General features: G+C 37.2%; 1 protein-coding gene across 1 annotated transcript in view; it reads right to left on the reverse strand.

Moving 5' to 3' along the window:
- The window catches only part of RIT2 (Ras like without CAAX 2), a 171,234-nt gene extending 151,953 nt beyond the window's left edge, over nucleotides 1-19,281 (reverse strand). The window contains exon 1 of the mRNA XM_041469646.1: nucleotides 19,179-19,281. Within this exon, the coding sequence (XP_041325580.1) occupies nucleotides 19,179-19,281 (103 nt within the window). The remainder of the gene's footprint in view (nucleotides 1-19,178) is intronic.
- Between the last annotated feature and the right edge of the window lie 5,201 nt (nucleotides 19,282-24,482).

Raw genomic sequence — 24,482 nt, forward strand, 5'->3', positions numbered from 1 at the left:
CAAAGCAACTGTAAAGATTGTTTTCCAATGAATTACGCTCATCAGACTTATGCCAGTTCTCAGGAAATTTTAGGGCTTTAGTGTTAGGCAAAATAATATAAAAAGAGATGCCCTATACTGCAGTGACACAGGAATTGTAACATGACACAGTATTTGAAATGTAAAGAGAAAATACCTATTTTTTCCAAAATATAAAAAAAGAAATTGACTAGATATATCTGTTTAATCTGAACATATGGCGACAGAGAGAAACAGAAGCAAAGGGGTGAGGTGGTGACAGCCTGGGCACAAGCAGGTGCATGATTTGGGTCCCCTCACCTCAGTTTTGCAGCTCAGTGCCCAGCCCCACCCCATGTTCACGAGCTGTTTACACATATTGCACCAGACGACTCCACTGCTTGTGGAGGAAAGCAATTTATTCAACTCAATTACTGTAGTCAGCCACTAGATAGCTTAAATTACATATCATCTGTCTCTTATGCAAAGTTCTCACTTCATTTGTCTCTTTGATTGTTTCAGATGCCACTTTGTCTTACAAGAAATAACCTAAAAGGCATCAGACAGCATTTATCAAATATCACATTTTCTAGGTCTAATGATTTGTAAATTTGACTCCCATTCTAAAATAGGAAAGTTAAACTCAGGGATAAGACTTTGGCCTGTGACTTAAGAGGTCGCTATTCACCTCTTCGACCTAATAATGTCTGATATCATAGTTTTCATTTCAGATTTTCCATAGTATCCAGAGGCAAAATATTATCCCAGCTCTTTTAGTTGGAAGCTGCAGTGAAAGAGCTGTTGTCAACTGCAAGTTTAGAGGTAAGTACACTTTACAGAACTATTATGTTTGTGGGAGACTAAATTTGACCCAGACAAGTAAGCATTTGACAAATAAAGGTATAGCAACACCAAGACATATTGGAATTTATTTATCTAATAAGATGCATAGTTTAAAAAAGGAGCTCTCCTTACAAAAAAAATTTCTGCTGATATAGATCTATACAACTTTCTGGAAATTTAGTACACAGTATTAAGTAGTACTTAGCATAAAGGAAGAAATAAATTCTTTTGCACACCCACTCAAATGAATTATTTTTTATTATTTAGATAATTCACCTTTATAACATGCTATCTTTATTCTTATGTGAGGGAATGGAGACAACACACAATCGTGCTTGCTCTCACCACAGAAACGCCAGAATTGCTATTATCCCTAACTTTTCTGTTCTCTGGAGGAATTAATTGTCCTGAAACCCAAGGGAAAGAAATATCATAGGCTACAAAGTATTTGTTGTCTCGGGATGAATTTTTCATGCCCGTGGATCGCTGACCGTGATGAATCAAGTGGTGCAGAACAAGAGATCAATCAAGAACAAGCGCCAGCGAAAGTGAGAAGCACGGCAGACAAAGTGATATCGATGTCAGAAGAGATGTCTGCTCCACAAAGCTCTGACTCATCGTTCACCAAACTCTCTAAATATGGTGATACCATTTTGAAACTGTTGACTTAACTTGCTTCAGTGAAACTATGAATATCAAGTAACTGTCTAGTAAGAATTGCCTAGCTGAATGCAAGCAAAGCAAAGTCTTGCAAGCTGTCAGCTGCCTTCAATACTGCATTTCTGGAAAACCTAGCTACTCCAAGATTAAAAACATTCCTTGCAGAGATGTACTTTGTGATGTTGCCTCTTTCTTAAGAGATCTCTAAACCTCTTTGCAGTAACATACTTTTTGCAAAATATATACAGAAATCTAGGGTACCTTCTGCAAACAAAATTATGACTGTCTAAATAACTGATTCCCTTTTTTGTCTATATGTAGAAGCTAAACTGTTTCCCTTGCAAAATATATGAAAAGAAGATTGCATTAGGACAGCCAGTGCTTACTGCTTGCCTTGCTGAGAATAAAAAATTCATAAATCTAACTTACTTTAATAAAAGTGGAATGTAACTGGGATCTTTGCCTGTGGGCATGTTGAAAGTTGCTGTGTTAGGGAACTCCAAAGTTAAATTCATCAGTCTGCAGGAGCTAAAAGAAACTAGCTCTTTTAGGCTAGGGACTGAAAATTCTCACATACTGAGTAGATTAAGGTCCAAGGAAGATACACATCACACTGATGAATATTTAAACTATAAACTATATATTTTTTATTTAAACAAGGCCATTCTTTTCACCACAGCTATGGGTGGTTTTAATAGAGAGAAGATATATTAAAAAAATAAAATTAGTTATTCCATCAGACACATCTTATGTAAATAAGAGGAAACACTGTTAAACTTTGCATTAATACGAACTGCTACTGAATGCTACTATTCATCATCTTCAAAATTTCTTGGCATCAATTACATCAATCACCCTTGCCCAGAGCTGAATTATGGCTATTCCCACCTACCCTTTGACAGTTTTACATCCCAGTTGCTCACTAATACAGGTTTGTCTCAAGCAATAGAAAGCATTAAGTGGCTAACACTGCCCTCCTCAATCCATGAACTTCAGAGAGCCTAGACATCTGGATTCAGAATATCATCTGGATTAGTTAGCTTTAGTATCCAAATTTCTCCCCATAGAATTTATTGAATGCTTCTTTCTGGCAAATCCCACATCTGCCTGAGTCTTGAACTCCTAAAGAGATGTGCCACATTTAAATCCATCACGGTTTGAAATAAACTATTCATTTGTCTCCTGGAGTTTCTTTCTGGGAGCAAATCTCAGGGAAGAGGAACAAAATTGGATCCTGCCCAAAACATGGACAAGAAGGAGTTGGTTGCACCTCCACATCTGCTCAACAATCCAGCAGTTTCAGCAACTAAGTATTATAGAATCACAGAACAGTTTGGGTTGGAAGAGACCTTGAAGTTCCACCCCCTGCAGGGCAGGGGCACCTTCCACTACCCCAGGTTGGTCCAAGACCCATCCAACCTGGCCTTGGACTCTTCCAGGGATAGGACAGCCACAGCTGATCTGTGACAGTGCCTCACCACCCTCACAACCAGGAATATCTGCCTAACAACTCATCTAAAACTGTGCACTGCAAAGTTCTGTTTGAAGAGATATACGCTTAATTTACCAGAGAGTATTGTAGATTCTCATATCTGGAGCTATTATGCCGAGTTGTATCAGCTCTACAGAATTTGTCTCATGTTTAAGGTTATCTCCTAGTTTGATCATTGAGGTGGCATTACTGGATAGAGTTCAAAGAACTTGTCACCTGGTACCAGTTGTGGAAGTATGCTGCACATAATGGCAGCTTATGGCTGAAACATCTGCAAAGATATAACACTCAACAGCTTTAAAATGATATTTTGCATTTGAAGTTCAGGGAGCTTCTTGAATACAAAGGAAGGCAAATACTTCTGGTCTCATTTTACTGATGAGAAAGAGGAGCAGATGAGGAACAGGACACTAGACCACAAAATAGGACAAATATGTAAATACAGAAAAGGTAAAGAGTCTGTCTTTCAGTGCAAGTTTTGACATCAGATTACCAGAGCAAAGTGGCCCCAAGCTACAGTGCCAGGATATTGGGAAGCTTAGACCAGAAAGGTATTACTCATTAATTATGTTTGCAATAGCTTTCTCAATTCAACCAGCGTATGCACCAGCTGCTGCAATACCAGGGATTTAATTGCTTCACATGATGTAACTTAAACTTCTTTTTCTTTATAAGTAAATGATGAGTTTATTAATCTGGCATATTCATGAATTGAAAAACTTAAAATTAAAATCTAAGCAAAGATTTATGGCTGTCTAGGGACTATTAGGCAGGACTTCACTAGAGCTTTCTGTATCTTTTTAATGTGCAAAAATTAACAAATACATTTGCATTTTTCAAAAATAAGTATGGCCCAAGATAGTGATGGGGAAACAGCACAGAAATATACACCCACAAACCACAGTTTTAAGCACTATATTAGATCTGATGAAATAGGGAAGAAAATAAGGAGGGGTTATTTTTATCTATATATTTTTTGTGGCGCTTATGTCTGTTGAATTATTGTAATTGAAATAAAGAGAGACAAAACCTCATCTGTCTTTAATAGCTATCAATATTGTTCACTGCGTTCTTTAGTACTGACTACTGCATTTCTGAATCACCATTCCCTGCCACTGAGCAAAAAATGCTGAAAAGGCCAAGAAATGACCTGGCCTTGGAAAAAAAAAGAAACAAACAAACAAAAAAAAACAACCAACCAACCAACCAACCAACCAAAAAAAAAGAAAAAAAAAACAAACCACAACCATAAACCTGCTTGGACAATGAGTGCTGCATCCAGTATCACAGAGATGATGAGACCAACAGCACTGCTGTTGGGGGATCTGTCCCTCATGGCACCAGCTCTGCAGGGGGAATGCTGCTGGTCCATTCCACTTGCCCCACTGCTTTGTGTCTGGCTCCTGCATTGGTTGATGCTGGCCCAGACCTCCTCAGCTGTTATAGAGCAGCTGAATTGAACATTCATGAGCTTCAAAAGCAGTTTGGCCTCCAGACTGACCTGGAAATACTGTGCTATATGGAGAAAATGAAATTAAAGGTCTGCTGTGGAGGATAAGTGCAGTACTGGTCACTATGGGCTTGGAGAGATTCCTTCCAGGAACAGAATCTAACAGATTTAAGTTTCCTTGGAACTATAGGTACTTTAGAAATGGCAAAAAAAATGTTGGTGTTGCTGACCCACCACTTGGCAATGATGATTTAATTATGCCTAAATATGCTAACCTCATTTCAGCTGCAGTAAAAGTGCTGTGCCATAGACTTCCTCCTGTGTGGAAAAGAATTCAAACACTATGTAAATAACTCAGCACCTGGCCATATGACTCATCTGGATTCAGTGGTGGTGCTCCCCAGAAACACAACTGGACAGAGAATGTTTCAGATGGCCTTCAGGAAAACCATACACATGTAAGGCGTACAGCACAAATACCTCTATGCCAACAGCAGTCAGTTTCAAACTATCGTGTTTCTACCAAAAAAAAGTGAGAGGAAAAAAAACAAAAAAACAGTCAACTTATAAACAAGGAGGAAAGAGTGGAAAATAATGCTGGCTCCCCAAGGATTTGTGGCCTCCAACTTTTCAACAAAACAGAAGAGCATGTCAGGACTAATGTACAGTTATTTATGATGTTATAGACACAAACTACAAAAAAATCCCACATTTCCTTCACTTCTCTTCATGCTATAAATTTCTGTACTGGAGGTGGCAAGTTAATTTTCTTCACAGCAGCCCATATGGTGGCAGGTTTTGGTTCTGTGACTTAACCAGTGTTGATAATTCACCAGTGTTTTGGTCACTGATGACCAAAATGTTCTGTGCCACATCAAGGCTTTTCCTTTTTCCCTCTGTGCCTCCAGCAGGAGTAGTTAAGAACCTGAGACAGCTCATCTGAACTGATTAATATCAAATGATATCATATTCAGGAATAAAAGCTGAAGGAAAGCAGGAAGAAGCAGAATCATTCATGGTTATGGCATGTATATTCCTGAGCAGCCATTATGAGACAAGGCCCTGCTTTTCAGGAATTGGCTAAAAATCTGCCTGCAGTGGGAATTAGTAAATAAATTCTTAAATTTGCATGTATTCACAGCTTTTGCTTCAGCTGTTAAACTGTTATCTCAAGCCACAAGCCTTCTTTCTTTTCTTTCTCTTTCTTTCTTTCTTTCTTTCTTTCTTTCTTTCTTTCTTTCTTTCTTTCTTTCTTTCTTTCTTTCTTTCTTTCTTTCTTTCTTTTTCTCTCTCTTTTTCTCTTTACTTTCTTTCTCTAGTTTCCTTCCTTCCTTCCTTCCTTCCTTCCTTCCTTCCTTCCTTCCTTCCTTCCTTCCTTCCTTCCGTAGCACAGAAATATTAATCCTATTAGCCGTTCTCTTCCATAATGTATCAAACACAAAACATTCCTGAGGTTCATTTCTTTTTCAATGCTCTTATAAACTGTGCTCTAATGTTAGCTGGACTCAATATCTCTGATGATTCTCTCCAATCCTACAGAAATGGCAATGGCAATTCCTTCATCTTTCTGTCTCTCTCCTCCATCCCACTTAACCACGCACTGTTTTAACCACTTTAATTCAGATATTTCAGTACGTAGGGCAGAAAATAGGGGTCAAGGCATTCTATGGTAATTTCAAAGAGAGAGTCAGGAATAAACACTGTTTTTTTTTCTTCAGCTGCACAATATTTCCCTATTTCCCTCCCCTCCCCACCTACTCTGGCGTGAGTGACTTCCCCATTAAGATGCATTCATTTGGCTGGAACTCTCAGTGTACAAAAAAAAGAGTTGTATTCTTTCTGCTCTGCTGCTAAGGTCAAGCTGCCAGTTTTCTTTGTGACGTGTGAGGCAGTACAGAACACAAATCGCATTTCCACTGTCTTCAGGTCTTCTTTTAAATGCCACAATACTGACAGTAATCACTGAGCTGAACAGATATGACACACAAGACACTGACAGAACAAATAAGGCCCATCCTATCTTGGTTTTCCACTAAATAAACAAATATGTATTTGGTTGTCAGTTTAGCTACAGAGGGTTCTGAAGATAGGTAACTTTTGAGCACTGTGCCATTGAGAGAAATTCATCGTATGTTAAACATCCTGAGATTTATACAAATACAGAAATAAACTAGACATATAAATTAAAAAAATGGTAGCAGAAAAACCTTTTCCCAACAGATGCAAATCTAAGCCCTTCCACATTGCCATTTTCCTGGTAAAATATTTTATTGGCAGGAAATACACTTACAGTAAGTTTATGGGAAAAATAAAAAGAATTTTGAAAGATAGCATGGGTTCTGCACCATTTACTAACATCAATAGGTGATATTTTACATTTCCTGCTTCTCTCATAAATTCTGTCATATACTTAAGGGGAGACCCTGCAAGAAGAAAAGAGATAGAAGTGGGTGGAAGGAATTAGTACTCAAAAGGCGAGTAATTCTATCACCAACATAATTTTTTTTAGCAGCTTTTTATACACTAAACCCGAAAAGAATTATTCATGATATTTGTCTATGGCATTGAACTTTGACTGTGAACCAGGAAATATTTGATTCCCTCAGAAACTTTCATCACAGTACAAACTGGTATTGTCTACCTAGGTCATTTCCTGAGCAATCATGTCTACTACAACGTATCTCTTCTGTTCCCAATCCACATCCTGCTTTTTGTTGTGACTAAATTAATATCGGTGGTGCTAAAGATATTCCCAAGTGTTCCAACCCTGTAAAGTACTCACTGTCTGTGATTTTTACTAACTTTATTTGCAATGCTTGGAGTTAGAAGGGGAACAATTAACAATTTACTGGAATAAAAATTTCAATTTATGCATTTTTCCTACTTACAGCCAATCAGAATTGCATCTTATTCACAAGATTAAGAATGTATTTGAATTATACCACCCTAAAGTATCCTAACACACAAAATTGGTTTAAGTATTGCTAAAAACTTATTATACTAAAACTCATACAGTATGTACAGTGATGCTTTAGAAACATAAAACACAGGTTTGCAAACCACTTTGATCCATAGTTATTTTTAGGTAAATGAAAATAAAGAAAATAAACCTTCAATCACCAAGTAATTCTATTCTTTAAATACACTGTCACTGTCAATCAGCCCAAGTTGTTATCTCGCTGGGTTTTACACAGCTTTCTATAAATTCTTTGAATAACACATTGGCACTAACAACTATTTTCCTTAAAGAGTGAACAGGCATGTTACTTTACAGTAAATAAACCTTTCATGGCCATGTTTCAGGGATATGTGTATTTAAATCTGTTTATAGTCACTGGCATTTTGTTTAGATTTTTCCTCCTACTGCCACTTGTTCAAAATTTATTATAGTGAAGTAGCAGTTTGTTTATATTGTTATGAGCAGTAAAAGCTGGGGAGTGAGAGCAAAGGTAAGAGCAGGGTCGCAAAGGATAAAAGAAAACATATAGAAACACATATATTTGTTTCGCATCTTGCCATTTTTTTTTTTTTTTTTTCCCTGATTGAGGGAAAGCAGAATTTTATTTCTTGGTACCAAAGGAGATATCCCTCTAGCATCACTGTGATTCATAATTCCGCTGAAGATGTTTGTGTGAGGATGAATCTTGTTCTTCAAAGAGCATAGAAAAGCCTGATAAATGCTGTGCCTCCCACTGATTTCACAGGGTGTTACATATTGCTGAGGCTGGGACCCACAGACTCCTCTCCATTCTGGATGGCTGTCAGAACACCAGACATGAGAAGCATTGCTTTGCCTAGCACCCCATAAATTTATATTAATGTTGGATTTAAACAGCTTTGTACATGGCTGAGGAGAGCAAAAAAAGCCTGTGCTTAGAAGACTTAGAATCACAGAATCATAGAAAAATTAGGGTTTGAAAAGAGCCCTAAGATCATCAAGCTCAGACATTAACTCAGCATTGACAGAATCACCACAAAACCATGTCCCTAACGTCCCCATGCACAAGTTCTTTTAATACTTTCAGAAATTGTGAATCCACCACTGTCCTGGACAGCCTTTTGCAATGCCTGAACATCCTTTCTCTGAAGAAATATTTCCAAGTTTTCAACCTAAACCTGCTCTGGCACAGCTTGAGGCCATTTCCTCTTGCCCTATGGCTTGTTACCTGGCAGAAGACATCAACCCATGCCAGTCCACAACTGAGATAATGCCTCTCCAGCTTCCTACTCCAGAGAGCCTCTGAGTGAGAAACATGGGTTAAGAAGTTCACAGAAGCAGGAGAATGATCCCCTAACATGACCTCTGAGTGCATTTTGGCTACCAGTATGTGCAGCATATATGGGATATGACCATGGACTCTTAGCACCTTGTAGGATAACTGCAGTGGAAAGACAGGATCTGAAACCAATGCTCTTTGAAGAACAAATTTCTGCATTTTCCTTCTATCCCTTTACTCTTTAATCATTCCTTTACTCATCTGTTTCTTGTTTTCTGTTTTCTCAATCCTTTTCTATGTTTTAATTTTTTTTCTATTTTTCTGTTCTTAATTGTTGATGCCTGCTAACATTTCCCATGAAAACTGCTTGGATTGCTTATTTTATATCTTTTCTTTTGACTTTTTTCTGACCCTTCCTCATCATCAAATATCAGAGCCAATTGTCATTTTGAGCATGTTATCTGGGGGAAAAAAACAAAAAAAAAATTGGAACTTTATATGATGCACTCCTTGTTATGGCAGGCATTTAATAACTTTTAATTATTTTGGGAAAGATTTGAAAAATGGGGCTTTTGACTTCCACTTTTATAGGAACAGACTAGTAAACAGAATGTGCACTGAGAGAGAGATTATGTTGCAAATTTGCTTTTTTGTTTTACTCTGGGAAATCCATTGAAACTGCTCTAAGTGGAAGAAAGGCACAAAAACCTGGTTTATGGAGCTCATATATTATACATTATATATTTGTATGATGTAATAGATTGTTCTTTTTCTCCTCAAATCCCAGGAGAGAAATCGTGTGTTTCTAGAGCTTATCTACAAACATATGGAAGCTCAGGAACACAGCCTTGGGCTGTGCCCAGTGTCAGATACTGCACAGAGCAGAGCTCTGGCATGCTGTGTGTGATGAGTGATCAAATGATCACGTCACCCGGCAGCCCAAGTAAGATTATTCTCCATGAAGAAACATCTAATGACTGCTTTTTAATCAAATTGAGAACATAATTTCTATATTAGAAAGTCCCCAAAAAAAAATTAGAGAAAGGGGATTTTTAAAACCTGACAGGCATTCTGGATGATTTAAGAAGCTGTTGTTTCTGAAACAACTGAGAATTTGACCACACTTGGGTTTGGTTTTAAACATCCTGAATAAAAATCTAAAATAACAGTAAACATTTTGCAAGCTGCTAAAGAGACATTTCTATAAAGACATTGCAGATCCTATTCAGCAGAGAAAAGTTCAGTGTAACACAGCAAGCTCTCCTGCAGGTAGTAAGCCAGAAAAGTTACTGAAGGAATCACATAATTTGACAGAGCAATCAAGTTAGTAAAGGAATCAGGATTTGACAGAGAACATGACTTTCAGCTAGGACTCATTTATTTTGGGCATGTGAAAATGGACAAGAATTACAGAATTGCATTAGCACTTCAAGGAGATTGTAAGGAAAGAAATTACACAACAGCTCCTCTCATAACTGTAGTCAATGTAAACTGAAGAACTACACGTGTCCGTCTCTCAGCTGATTACTGTTCATAAGCTCTTAGTTTGCCAAAGCTTATGAAATTAATTTTTAAAACTTATAAACATTTGTGAGCCCACCTTTTGGACCCCTGAAACAAGTAGTTTAGTTCTAGGGTTTTAATGAAAAGGTAAAACACTGATTACGTGTGTTGAAAACGTAACTTTTTTGGAGACTTTGGCAACAATACACAACTTGGCATCTCCTGAGGTAGCCTTTTATGCACACATTGGCACCCTCATCTTTTGGATTTTCCCCACCTTGAAATAAAGTAATTTTAGCCAGTGTCTCCACTGCTTAGTGGGCAGGTAATGCTTTAGCAGATTTCTAGGGCTTGCAGAACAGTGTCTTCCCAGCACAATTCCTCTGAAACTGGGACCCTGCACAACACTCTGGTAACACCCAATTCCTGTCCCTGGAGTTGTGTGAGCATGATGAAACTTCCAGCTTCCAGGAAAGAAAATTAGACAGGTTTGCAGACATAAAGGGAGACTAATTTAGGTCAAAGAACAAATTAAAAGTGGAAAAGGATTACCAGAGGAATGGAAGGGAATAAAATGGAATGTATGGAAAGAGAATAGATGAAAGCAGCAACAGAAGAAGAAGAAAAAAAAAAATCTTAATTGTGCTTTCAAGAGTGTCCCTAATGGAACTAATCTCATCCAAATTCTAGCAGATAGCACATGCCAAAAATGCTGCAGATGGCTGGGCTCAGCATCAGGGATGGCTTGGAAGGGAAGTGGTTCCTGTGGCTGCCTCAACAGATTGTTTACAGCAAAGGTACCGACAGTGCCCAGTCATTGTCATGAAACAGTGCTTGTTGCCTTGTTTGAGACTTTAATCTGGGCATTTCAAAGGGCAGATTTTTGTGTGGCTGAAACTAGGAGAGGCCTTGGTAGTCCAATTCCTGTTGCTGAGGAATAGCCTGGAAGGTTTTCTGTCTCTTTACAGCAAGGACCATGAATGGGAAAAGCTGAGCAGTGCTCAAGTCACTGAAATCTTCACTCTAAGTGAAGCTCTGCTTTAATGAATCACCGTAAAAAGCAGACTCATTAATATAGCCTCCTGTGAGTACTAATCACTTAGAATGATAGAATACCCTGACTTGGAAGGGGTCTTACAAGGATCATCAAATCCATCTCTTGGCCATCCCCAAAGAATCCCACCCCATGCCACAGAGCATTGTCCAAAGGCTTCTTGATCTCTGTCAGTCAGTGCTGTGACCATTCCCTGGGAAACCTGTTATTGCCCAAACACCCCTTGGGGAAGAACTTCTTCCTGATATCCAAGCTAAACCTCCCCCAGCCCTGCTTTGGGCCATTCCCTTGGGTCCTTCACATAATTGTTCACATAGAGGCAGTGTAGGTGAAGATCCTGAATTGTTATATTACATTTCCACCCATGGAACAGAGAACAGCAGGAGGTGAGCTAACAAATCTGTTTGCCTTCCATCTGCACCACTACCCAACAGACACATGAGGTAGCCCATACTTTTAGGGTGCTATTTCAGCATGTTTCCAGTTCTACTGGAGCCTTTATAGTCAGAAGGACACATTTAAGTTCTGTCTGAAGCAACATAAATGACTTTTTTTTTATATAAAACAAACAAATCCAATCTTGAGACTAGCCTAAGCATCTTTGTTTAGCAGTCTGAACACAAAGAAAACTACTGGATATCTCCATTGTTAGTGCCACATCAGCCAAAAGTCCTGATGACTTTTAACACATCTCATAATTTTGAGGATGATAGTACTCCTCTTGTGTAAGAGAATTTGAAAACTCTAAATGCTTTTCCTGTTCTGGTATATTTGCTCTTTAATGTTCAATCTCTGTAACATGTTCTGTCTTAATGTAAAGGACTTGGACTAACAAAACTTTCACCAGCTGTTCCTCTCAAAACTCTACCACAATCTGCTCCATCTTGCTTTTAAGAAAATCATTAAGGGCACATGCCCCTCTTACTGACCAAAGGAAGTTTGTCTTTAAGACCTCATATACCTCTAATTATACACATTCTAACTGCAATTTCATCACTTGTTACTCTCCACAAAGTAATTCTGGCTGCTTTCATCCTCAAATTTTGGAATATTTGTGTTCTTCTCTTGATATTCATTAATTTTAAATATTGTGAGTTCTCCATCCCCTGTTCCAAAGGGGCATGGAAGTGACCAGCTTGTTTTCCTTATCCAGGTGGATATTCATCATCTGGATGTTATGATGGGAGAAGCTGGATAAATCAACCCATTCACACCACAGCTGCATCCATTTACATTGGATCTCTGTACACATATGCAAGTTGCACAATAAAGAATTATGAATTACTGTCTACAGCAGCTATTTTAATATAGTCATAGTCGTTTGTCATCATAAATCAAACTGTGTCACTCCTTTTATCATCGCTGTTGGTTTTCTTTGAACTCTGTCCTATTTATCAAGCATCTTCTAGTGCTGAAGAATCCAGGACTCCAGTCAGATTTCACAGCTCTGTGTTGGTATCTCACATGCAGAAACCTCCACACATTAAATACAGAGGGCATAATTGAATCCTCCAACCCTATAACCATTGAACTATGTGAACTGCCAAAATAATGAAAACGTCTTTTACTCATTTCCCTGAGGGAAACAATTCTGTCCACAAGGTCTGCCCATAGGCAAAAGAAATTGATTAATAAATAATGTATTTAATCCTTTTAAGTGGATAACATATACACTAAAGATAAATTAAGAATATCAGAAAGGGGTCCAGAATAATTTGAATTCTCAGATTTAATGGTCCCAAATAAGATAACACATGTGAAAATGCAGAATTTAGGTCATCATGAGAGTTGTGATAGCACAGGTGACTGCACTGGGGGAAAGAGAAAATAGCTTCAAGTTACTACAGATATTTCTCTGTATGTGACCTCTCTGAACTACACCTGAATAAAAGAATTCAGTGTTCTCTGAGGAACAAAAAATAACTCCACAGAGGAAACCAGCAGGCAATTTTTCTTCTAATAAGGCACTAATAGAAGAGCATGTCAATTTTTTGGGATTCATACTCAGAAAGTTGATATGGAAATATTGGAGCTCTATAATTAATCATACAAGATGCTCTGAGCAGGAAAATAAGGATCTACAAGTGAAGTTTCAGATATTCAGTGTATTGCAGAAGATCAAGGTGTGAACTGATCATTGTCTACAAGTACAAGCAGAAAACACAGATTTTTCTCAAAGTTGCTAGCAAAGAGATAAGATAATATGTTTAGAAGTTGGAATTACACAAAATCAAGCTTGGAGCAAACTCAGTTATCTACCTGTCAAGAAAACTAAAACACATGGACAGTTTTGTTATCAAAGACCACAAACCTACCAGTAACTCAGCCTTTGTACAATTCTAGAGCTTAATCTGGTTTATGAGAAAACTGGAAGTTACCCATACCTGGAGATGTGATTGTCTGGCTTTGGTGTCCCTTCTCTACAAGGTGTTTGCTTATTCATGGCAAAAAATACAATGTGCACCACTATTATTTTGCATGAAACATCTGAAATTCTGCATCAGAACTATGCAGGCAGCATAGTTCACCATGCAGTGACTAAAGGAATTTATATGTCATTTTGAATGGTCAGTACCCTTTCAGAACTGTTACCAAAAAGGAAGTTTGCCTATAGTAAAAAGATATATCTCCTTTCATCCTTCCTTTTCTATTTTTTTTTTTAATCTGAATAAGTGGAATAATTTCCCTGAAACAACTGAGGAAATAAGAATCTGGATTACTATTTTTTTGTTTGTTTGCTTGCTTTTCAGACAGAGAATAATAAGGGAACAACCAATTATTTTCAGATGGCATACACGTCTGTGTCTTTGTTAGCAAATGTCTCTATTTTTTCTCCACTTAAATAAAAATTGTCATTTTTTTGCAGCTAGAGGACAAGAAAGAAAAAATAAAACAGCAAAAACTACACTTGTGTTGACTTTGAGTGGTAAAAAAGGGTCTTAGCTTGCCTTAACTCTAATCCACAGCATGCCCAAACGTTGAAAGGGAACTTTTTTCATCTTGACTAATACTGTGCAGTAACTAAATCCAAAACCTTCATCCTGGTCATTGGCCTGCCTCAGGACATGAGAGAAGGCCAGACCCTTTTTCCTTTGATTCATTTACCAGGCATTTAGGGAAGCACAGCTGTACCTGAGAATATTCCTGGGGAAAATAAGAAACTGAATGAAAACCAACTCCCGCAAAAAAAAAAAACCAAAACACAAAAAAACCCCCACCAAACAGTGTCTGGAGGTTGCTCTGTGGCACCAAGCCCAGTGATGGGGTAAGAACAGCATCAGCAGGCCCAAGTCTTGCTTTTCAAGCTCGGCTCTTTTAATGCCAGTGGAATCTCTTCCTTTGCCCTTCATCCTTTTCAGCATAACCTGGATCATACATTAATTTGTCTCCAGGGAGTTTGCAAACAGCTGCAGTGGGCCAGCTCTCCAGCAAACACTCCATGCTGCTCTATTTACTGGGGACTCTTGTTATGAGGACATGCTTGAAAATAATAAGCACATAATTTGCTTTATCAAGGCAGAATAAGAGGTAAAACTGCTCCAGAAAAAAAAAAAAAAAGGCAGTTGAGCACATAAATGAAAGAAAATTGCAGATTTAATCTAATTCCTCATACTGAAGTTCTCACATCACAGAGAACATAATTGTTTTCACACATTTTGGAAGTCATTGTGTACACATGATCTTGAAATTAATTGGATGAGTCACCTGCATCAGTAGAAACACAGCCTTTATGCCACGCTGGAAAAAACGAACTAAACAAAACACAAAAAAACAAAAATAAAGGAAATCAATGGGTAGAAATACCTCCTTTGGACAGCCCAGTCTGAGAATACATTTCCTCATACTATTCCTCCAATATCCTTGAGAGAATCTTTTCTTTATTTCTTCTCTTCCACTTTTTTTTATTCTTTTTAAGATTGAAGGCTGAAAATACATTCCTAACTACTTTTCAACATACAGTCAAACAGGAAATATATTAGCTTAACAAAAGTCTTTAGGCAATTTTTTAAAAATATCTTCAAATTTTGTATGGTAGCAGCAGATCATCTGGCAATCTGTCTGAGAAATGATCTTCCATAAGACAGCTAAATAGAAATTCACTTTACACCTATGATATACCTATGCTATGCATAAACATGTAATTTTATTTGCCTGGAATAACTGCAGATCATATTCAACCTTAAATAAATCATCGTTAACCAGGGTTAGGAAAAAAATAATCAAACAAAAACCCAAGAAAACACTAATACAATATTTTTATTCAGCCAAGAAGATGCACATAAAGGTGCAATCTGATCATTGTTTGAAGATTGCTTAGGTAATAATTTTTCATCAGAGGGAGGTTTTTTATTTTATTCAGTTGCACAGGAACATCAATTTGTTCTTTTTAGCAGTCACTTTGCAAGCGCTGGGTTAATCATCACTAATGTTTTGCAGAATGTGCTGCAGTTAAGTATGGTTATCAGTGGAACTGGTCTGCTAAATATAAGGCAGCAATGGGACTGAAAGGCTCTTTTGTGCATGTTTTTTATTTGTAACACTGAAAAACAGAGCTAACCCCACAGGTGTGATCTGCATCAGGCAAGGACCATGAGAGCACTTTGTTTACTGATCTCTAAAGGTATTTGTGAGCAAAATGGGTTTCAGAATAACTAAGGTTCTTAGGCTTTGAGCTTACACCAGGTAACTTCAAGTAGGTTTCAGTGGTACTGAGGTGGCCTGATATTTGTCATCAGAGCAGAGAAGAACAGTTTATTAATTATTATTACATTATATAAATAAACATATTGGACAGACATATCCTCCTCAATTCCAGAGATTTGTCCATAGATTGAAAATATGATACAAAAATTCTGTTTTCATAAGTCTTAGAAGGGATAACTCATTCTAGGGAATCTATACTCCATAATTACAGTACAGAAATCAACCCCTATAAAAAATTTACAGCTAGCTTTGTACATTTTCATTAGACACAACTATTACCTGTTTCTTCCAGAGCTGGGGTTTGAGGTGGTGGGTTTTTTTTCCTCCTATAAAGTAATGTCAGATTTTTTTTTTTTTTTTAATTAGTATTAGTTTTCCAGAATTGATTTTGAACCGTGAGAACCCTTAAGTAACAATTCTCAGACCATTTGCAGTTTACACATTAGTACTCTGCATGTGATGGGCGTCAGACTGGGATACAGAGTTCAACTTTACCAATTCCTATGAAATTTACACCGCACTGAATAGGACAAATAAAAGGATGCTGGCTGTCCTCCTGGACTGTCTGCCATCTTTGAGCAGAAAAGTGAAGAGACAAGCCTGACTAATCCAATGCCAAAATAACAAACATTTTTGGTCCCCTCCTCATTCTATCCCATGCAGAAGTGTCACAGGTAGAGAGAAGGGGAAAGTTGGAACCCCAAGACCAAAATGCCCAGGGGATATCTGGAAGTGAACTACATCCAGGGTAAAAAGAAATCTAACGTTTTTGCAGCTTCGTACCTCTGGAAAATTCATTCCAAACCTGAATTATTTAATATTTGAATGAATTGAGGGATGGAAAGGCTTTTATCCAAAAGAGGTTTCCCACTCAGCAATTTAACCCCAGCTGATACTGTTTTTACCTTGACTACAAGCAAAGAAAGAGGGAAAAGACAGGAAAAAGAAGGCAGGATGTTATCAATATATCAAACCACATATCACTGATTTCTCAAAATCAAAATTGGAAGCTGAACTTTTTTTTTTTTTTTTCTTTCATCCTTATTCTACTCTGATTCACTTTTATGGATAAATTCATATTTTCCTGGACGCATTGAATCTAGGTCACTAGGAGAAAGCAGAGCTCATCTTGTACAATGAAAGTAGTCATTAAGGCCTTTTTCTGTTTTTAATCCAGTGTAAATTAATCCTGTTTATGTAACAGTCAGAATGAATTAATGATTTATAGAATGACATCTATTTTTACTTTTTATCTCTCTCTGAATTCTATCAATTGGACTATCTTTCAGCATTCTACTGAAATATTTCAGGTCCACGGCACATCAGAAGTTCAGAGCCAGTAAATGTTGAACTGCCAACCTCCTTTCTTATGAACTCTTAATAATATTTAGTTGCTGGGGTATTTTTTTTTCAATGAGGAGTTTCACTATCATGATAACAAGAGAAAGTTTTCATACTATAGAATTTCCTAAATTCCCACTTAATCCCATCTTAGTTTATTTAGATTGCACAATTCTACTTGTTTTTCGTGTGTTTCTCAGCTTTGGAGATGTATCATATCTTGTTCAATCCACAGATTTAAAGGCTTACTTCTCCAAATTAACAGCTAACATTTTCTGAACACAGAAATTTGAATTAACTCAATTTGTGACTTCAACTCTTATCTAATAATAAATGTAAACTCAGAAATTCCTCCACGTACATGTAAAGTTTGGTTGTTGTAATTCACTCATGCTATGAATGCAGTTTGTAAAACTTTGTGGTGAACAAGTTTTCAAAATTGCATTATTCCTACAAACATATGTTTGGGGGTGGGGGAAATTGCTGCCATCTTTTGGACACACTCAGGGAAAAAAAAAAAAAAGAAAAAGAAACTAAAAGATGCATAAATAATGAAAAAAAAAAAAGCTATTTTACTGAAAGTTCGAGCTGGCACATCTTAGATACCTTCTTTTCTATGGAAAAGATAACATGAATTTGCAGAATGCACCCTGAGATTACCAATATTTTGTTCTTTCCCATTTTATATGGTGATTATATAGCAACATCTGTATGAGAACTGCTTGCTTGGTTAAGTAATACTGATGGGAAATAGCTTTAGCTGAAAGATGTGCCACTGAAGTTGAAGCCAAATACAACAAAACCACAAAGATTATGGATACGGAAAGAAAATTATGTTTACTCACAGTTTTTAACTTTTTGCAATACTTAATCGTATTGCTTGAATATAAATAAAACTTGTTTGATACACACAGTTGTTACAGTTTAGTGTCACAGCTATTTATCCTGAAAATTCCTTGGAATCTAGCTGGAATGCATTATACCACATTATCCTGCTTTTTTGTAATCTTGTTTCTCTTTCTGTTGTTCTTTTGAATTTCCAGAAAACGTAATCAAATTCTTGTTGTGTGGCCAACTCAATATACTGACTTCTGAGACAAACTCTGCATGTTCAGCAAAGTCTTTGTAAGAACAGAGAATGCTGGTTTCAGCGAGAATAAATCAAAGCTGATAATATCTGCGAAAAAGAAAACACTGTCCAGGGAAAATAATGACTCGTCTGAAGAGATATCATTGTCAGACGCTAGCATATCTTGCCAGCTGTAGACAGGGATATTAAAATATGCTGCAAATCTGCTTCATAGCCTGTAGTGAGACTACACTGTACTACAGGCATGCTGTACCTGTCCAGAACAGAGAGGAGACTAAACTCAGCTGAGCCACAATGGCACTACAAAATAAAAAATAAATAAATTATTAAAAAAAAAAAAAAAAAAAAAAAAAAAAAGGGGGAAAAAAAAAAAAAAAAGGGGGAGAAAACAGAGCCACTGCAGGCATCCCACACACTCTGCACTGTACAGCTGACTTTGCAGTTAGTTTGATTTCTGCCTGAGCACAAGGACCCTCAGGCCAACAAGTTACATCCACACTGTCCAGCAAACCACCAGCCCTCACCGAGCAGGAGAGTGACACGGGCACTTGCTGCTGAACTCACAGCAGCAGCCTGGCTGCTCCCTCCTCACTCACAGCACACCCAAGGTCAGCCCTACACAAATAACCAATTAAAAAGCCTTGCAGCGCTTCAGTCTGTAACAAATTAAGCTGACTCATTGCCCCAGTCACGAACTGTAGTCTTTTACCCAAGCCATGTGCAAGAGAAAGAGGAAAGAAACCCCTCATTAAACGATGTCCTTTTCCGGTGAACTTTACGCTCTCAATTCACCCCTTCTCTCCCAAAATATTGTTGCTGAAACTTACCGCTTTTGCCAACTCCCCCTGCTCCCAGCATCACCACCTTGTACTCTCTGGAGCCTGATGAAGAACTGCTCGAGGAGCTGATCATTGCATTTTCTAGCTCCATCTTGCACGAAGCAGCAGAAGGGACTGAAACAGAAGAAAAAGCAACTGGCAGGTGTTTTCTCTGATCTTAAACAACTATAAAAGCTGTGTTAGGGGGGGGAAAAAAAAAAAAGGCAGAAAAGGAAGGTATAATGCAAGAGCTGTGATTTAACAGCCTCACACACTGCTGTGCCTGTGTTAGCTGGAGAAGGTCTCATAGCAACCACTTTAACAGCTTCCAATAAAAATCTCTCTCTGCCCCCTCCCAGCTCTGTATCGTTCTCTGTTTCTCTTCCTGGACAGCAGCAGTTTTGTGAGGCTTAAGAGGTCTGGTACCTCTGGGGCTGCAGCGTCATTGAACAAATAGATCAGATACTTCAGCTACATAAAATGGATCAAATTTCTTAATTTTGAAGCTTGTTATTTTATGTAGTACTTGCTTGAATCTTAAAACAAGCCAGACAACCTTCTTTTCACCTTGGAGTTGAATATGCATCCTATAATCATCAAGTCTGCTGGTTTTACACTTGATACTATTACAAGTGAAACAAGCAACAACTTTTAACAGCCTTTTTTCCTCATGAAGCTTGCAGCAAACACTGAAGTTTTCTAGGGCTAGATTTGTCCCCAGATCAATACTCATTTTAATTCATTTGCATCAATTATTTGCAGAAATAAACCAGATACTGTGGGGGAAAAAAAACTTTACTTGTTGTTTCCTTCCTTTTTCCATACAATTTCTGAAGGAGACAGGGACTGAAGGAAGGGGAATATATTTGTTCATTCAGAAAAGGTGTAAAAAAAATCAACTTTTTAAATGTATTTAATACTAATATGAAGTGATTTGTCTTACCAACCTGGTGAATGACATTCAGTGTGAAAATCTCTCACTGAAATTATTCAGTGAAGACTTACAACAAAACACAGCAACTCTTCATTGATTTATGATTGTGTTTTTAGAACAGCTAGTCTATTTAAAGAACATGATAAATAGTAAGGTACTTTCCCAGCTTTAACTGTTATTTTGATATTTTTGGGGATCAATAAGCATCTACTGCAAATGGGTGGAGAGCAAATCTTGTACTCCTTTGGAAGTGCTGGGCTTTCACAACACAGGTGACTATTAAGGAGACATGGAAATGGATGCAGGAGAAGCAGCTAATAAAGTATTTTGGAAGTCAGACACCTTCATTTGTCCACTCTTCCAATAATTTCACAGAGAGTAAACACATGGTATTTATTACTTAGGAATAGCTTAGAATTAAAAATGGAATGAGAAATGGAAAAAAAAAATCATAGGCTGGTGGAGGACATGATTTAAAGAAAATTAAGAAGAGGAAAAGACATAGAAAGGCACATAAAATTTAGAAAGGTAACTTAATGGGCTAAGAAAATATGTTTTTTAAAAAGGACACATACAGAGATATGACGATAAAAATAATTAGAACAGAGAAGGTGAACAGAACATGAATACTTGTTTTTCTTCCTAATAAAAACTGAGGAGATAGTGTTTGGAACAGAAAGTAGCCCAGGTCAAAAAACAACAAAAAAAAAAAAAAAAAAAAAAAAACCACAAAAAAAACCAAAACATACACACACATTAAAAAAAACCCAAAAAAAACCAACTTAGAAAAGTAACAACTAAAATAGGAAAATTTTTAATGCTTGAAACATGGGCAGTATAACTGATCTTGTAATGAAAAAAAATTTAAATACAGAGCAATATTAACTCTGTAGTGGACTATTAAAACCACCATCTCTTGCTTAAGGAGTACTCACATGAACAGATCCTGGAAAAACAGAGATAAATCCAGGTAAGATGGTCTGCTTTCAGTCAGGCAGCAAAAGAGGGCAGAGACAGAGCCACTGTGTTGTGAGAAGTCCTCCAGAGTCAGGACCTGCCACTGTCCTGAGGGACTTCTGAGCCAGCCCTGCTGTGAGCAGCTCTGTGGTGCCAGGGCAGGGTGCCTGTATTTATGTCTGGATGGCAACCTCAGACCTCAGAAGGGTTTGCTCATCAGAGCATAAAGTAGGACGTAAACAGGAAATGCTGCATATAACAAAATGGTATCTAAATATTGAATTTCAGCAGGAGCAGACAGGTAGGTCAGTTAATCCCTGTTGCGATTAGAATTTAATTTTAATTAAAACCAATCTTGTGTGCTTATTATTGATATAGTAGATAAAACTAGTAATGATATCAAAACCACTGCTTAGAACAGCTGGGTTTTTCTGGTAATCTCCCATCAACACAACAACCTTCCCCTGAGGAGCTTTTGTTCCCATACCTGGCAGGAACATTTGGCTCACATTAAAATGCCAGTAAAGTGAGTGACTGTGGGCATGACATAGGAGGCAACCTAAGCAAAATGTATTTATGTATAAAAATATTAGCAAACATAATGTATACATGATAGACAGAAATTAGTTAGATTTTTTTTCCCAGCTGTTCCAGCTGTTTGTCATAGAGAAGTGTCAAGTCCATTTTTTCTTTTGTTTAGAGATGGAACATGGGGAAGGAATTTGTAAAATGGAAGTAACTATAAAATAGAATTATGTTAGAGAAGGAAGATGAGTAAGGCAACTAAACAGAAAGCCACTTCCTCATTGTTTAAGAAAAACAAGAAAAAAATTGACAGCGCTTTTTTGTCTAAAAGAGCAGAATTAGGTATTTGTTAATGAGAATTAAACACTTAAAATACTTGTTTTAAAGACACATACATGTTTATTTAACATTAGCAGTTTATTAATTATTATTACATTATATAAACAAACATATTGGACAGACATATCCTCCTAAATTCCAGAGATTTGTCCATAGCTTGAAAAGGTGATACTGCATTCCTATTTATGATACAGGACTTGTTCTAATTGGTTTTCATCATAACTTGCTATTGACAAACAGCCTCCTCTGCCCTAATTTCATTCAATTCAGTAGTGGAGGAGAAATATTTAGCTTTATTTCCATTTACAATAACATCAATTAGTCTTCCTTCTCCCACCAGAGCAGTAAAGTACAAGGGTTTGCTTTCAGTCTGCTGACAATAAAAATTAATACTGAGATGATTTGAAATTACCTGGCCTGAAACACTTATTAATATAGGGGGGAAATCAGCTGCATAAATATTTTACAGATAACAGGAATAAACTGTACTAAATCTTTTTTGTACTAAATCTGTACAACAATTTAACCTGAGGTACTGGAGTTTTTTACAGTGTGTGACATTCCACAGCAAATTCTACCCATCTATTTTATCTCTACTTCACTGCTTTAAAGACACATTTATCATGATGTAAATTCATAGAAAGCTGTCCTTAGGCAAAAAAAAAAAAAAGTAAGTGCAAAGGTGGGAAAAAATCTTGGAATACTAGCTTGTAATGAATCATTTATTCAAGAAATTTAGTTCTATTCCCGTTTACATATTGCTTATGACTTTATGGCAATTCTGCTGATTTTTCTTTTTTTCTTATTTTCTATTAAAATTCACTGTAATATACAGCAAGCAATCAAACCATTCAGTATTCAAACTCTAGCAACTGCTTTGTTTGAATTCATGTTTTGTTAGTTAAGGCTGAAAAGATCTTAACGACACTTGGATCTTAAGAAAAAGAACATACAGATATCTTAAAAGAGATGAGCTTTTTTTTTCTAGAGAAAATGCCATTAGGAAACACACATCATTCATCCTACATCCCCACTTGCTCTGGGGTTGTTGAATAAAGTAATGAGATGTTAATACAACATGTAAGTGTTCTGAAATTGTTTCCTAGAGCACTTTATGTTGAGGAGATTTTATCAATTAACCTGGATAAATATTCCTGTCATTAGGCAGGGAGCTCATGAGTTTAAAAACTTGAATAGCAAGCAAAATGCAGATCTTGACTGACTTGTGCTCCATTAAGTGATGGGTTAAAGGCATATGAACTGTCTAATAATAGTGAATATACATGAGCCCACAGAGATCCATGCCATTATGGAAACACTGACCAATCTTTTGCCCCTCATGTTTACACATTAGGTACACAGAGGGAGAAAATATATTAAAAAAAATCCTTCATAAAAAGGCATATAAGGCCAACCTGCTGAATTGCTGAAGTGCTGCTATGACAAGTAAGAGTGCTAATGCAGACATCATTGCACAGAACTGGAGAACTGATTCAACCTGCTCCTGAGGAAAAAAAAAAACACATTTGGCACACCAGCTTAACTTGATCAATTCTGAAAAAAGCTAGCATAATAAAGTAATTGCTAGGGGACCTAAAAGAAAAATTCTAAACTTAAATTTTACATTAGCGTGCTTAATATATTCACTCTCAAATATGCTGAACACCTCTGAATCGTGTTGCTAAGGGATCTCCAACAGAATACAGAAGCATCTCTGTGGTTTTGGATTTCAGATTCCTACTAGAAATACCCAGTGTTTCAATCACTCACCTGCCACAGGCACACTGACTTCCTCCAATAATCCAAATCCCTTTTCTATTCTGCAAATTACTCATCTGTGGGATGATTCATTGTGTCACACCTGGTGTAGTTGACTGGACATTTGACAGCCTCACACCTTGAAGATGCGTCCTCAGCTGCTAAATAGATGCCTTTTGTTCTGAACTTCTCGTTGCTGTCCCTCATTCAGGCACATTTCAGCCCTGCCCCTGCTGAAATACCTTCTAATCTAAGCCTTACCAGCATGTCATGAAGAAAAAGCAAATGGTAGGAGGAAAGATGCAAGGCTGACTGTTAGCTGTTAGCAGAAACTGTGACACTATTTCAGAGTCCAGAGAGTAAAGCAGCATTTTGCTTTTGGTCTTGTCAAAGAAAAGTTTGTCACAGAAAACAGCTCCCCTTTGGTTATCCCAGGTCAAACAGCATAACTAACACTGTGCCTGCTGTAAAAGGATTTGAGAAATAGGGGCAGTTTGTCACATTCTTGAGAGCACTCATACAATATTAACTTTAAAATTCCTACAAGTGATTACTCTAACTCCATACAGAACAGAAACATTGAAGGTCATGTCTTAGACTATTTCAAAGGGAAAAGCTTTTTTCTCTGGGTTTCCAATAAAGTTTCACAAATGATTTATGATCCTAACTGTCTAGAAATGCTAATGATTCTGGGCCATTTATGGATTTCTGTTGAATTTTAATTACACCCACAGATAAGGCTTCTACACTTTAAAGTGCAAGACTGATATTCAGAATGTGAGAATCTTAGAGATGTTAAA

The sequence above is a fragment of the Pyrgilauda ruficollis genome, unplaced genomic scaffold, assembly GCF_017590135.1.
Source record: "Pyrgilauda ruficollis isolate IOZ18807 unplaced genomic scaffold, ASM1759013v1 scaffold104, whole genome shotgun sequence".
In the NCBI taxonomy this organism is placed as follows: domain Eukaryota; kingdom Metazoa; phylum Chordata; class Aves; order Passeriformes; family Passeridae; genus Pyrgilauda; species Pyrgilauda ruficollis.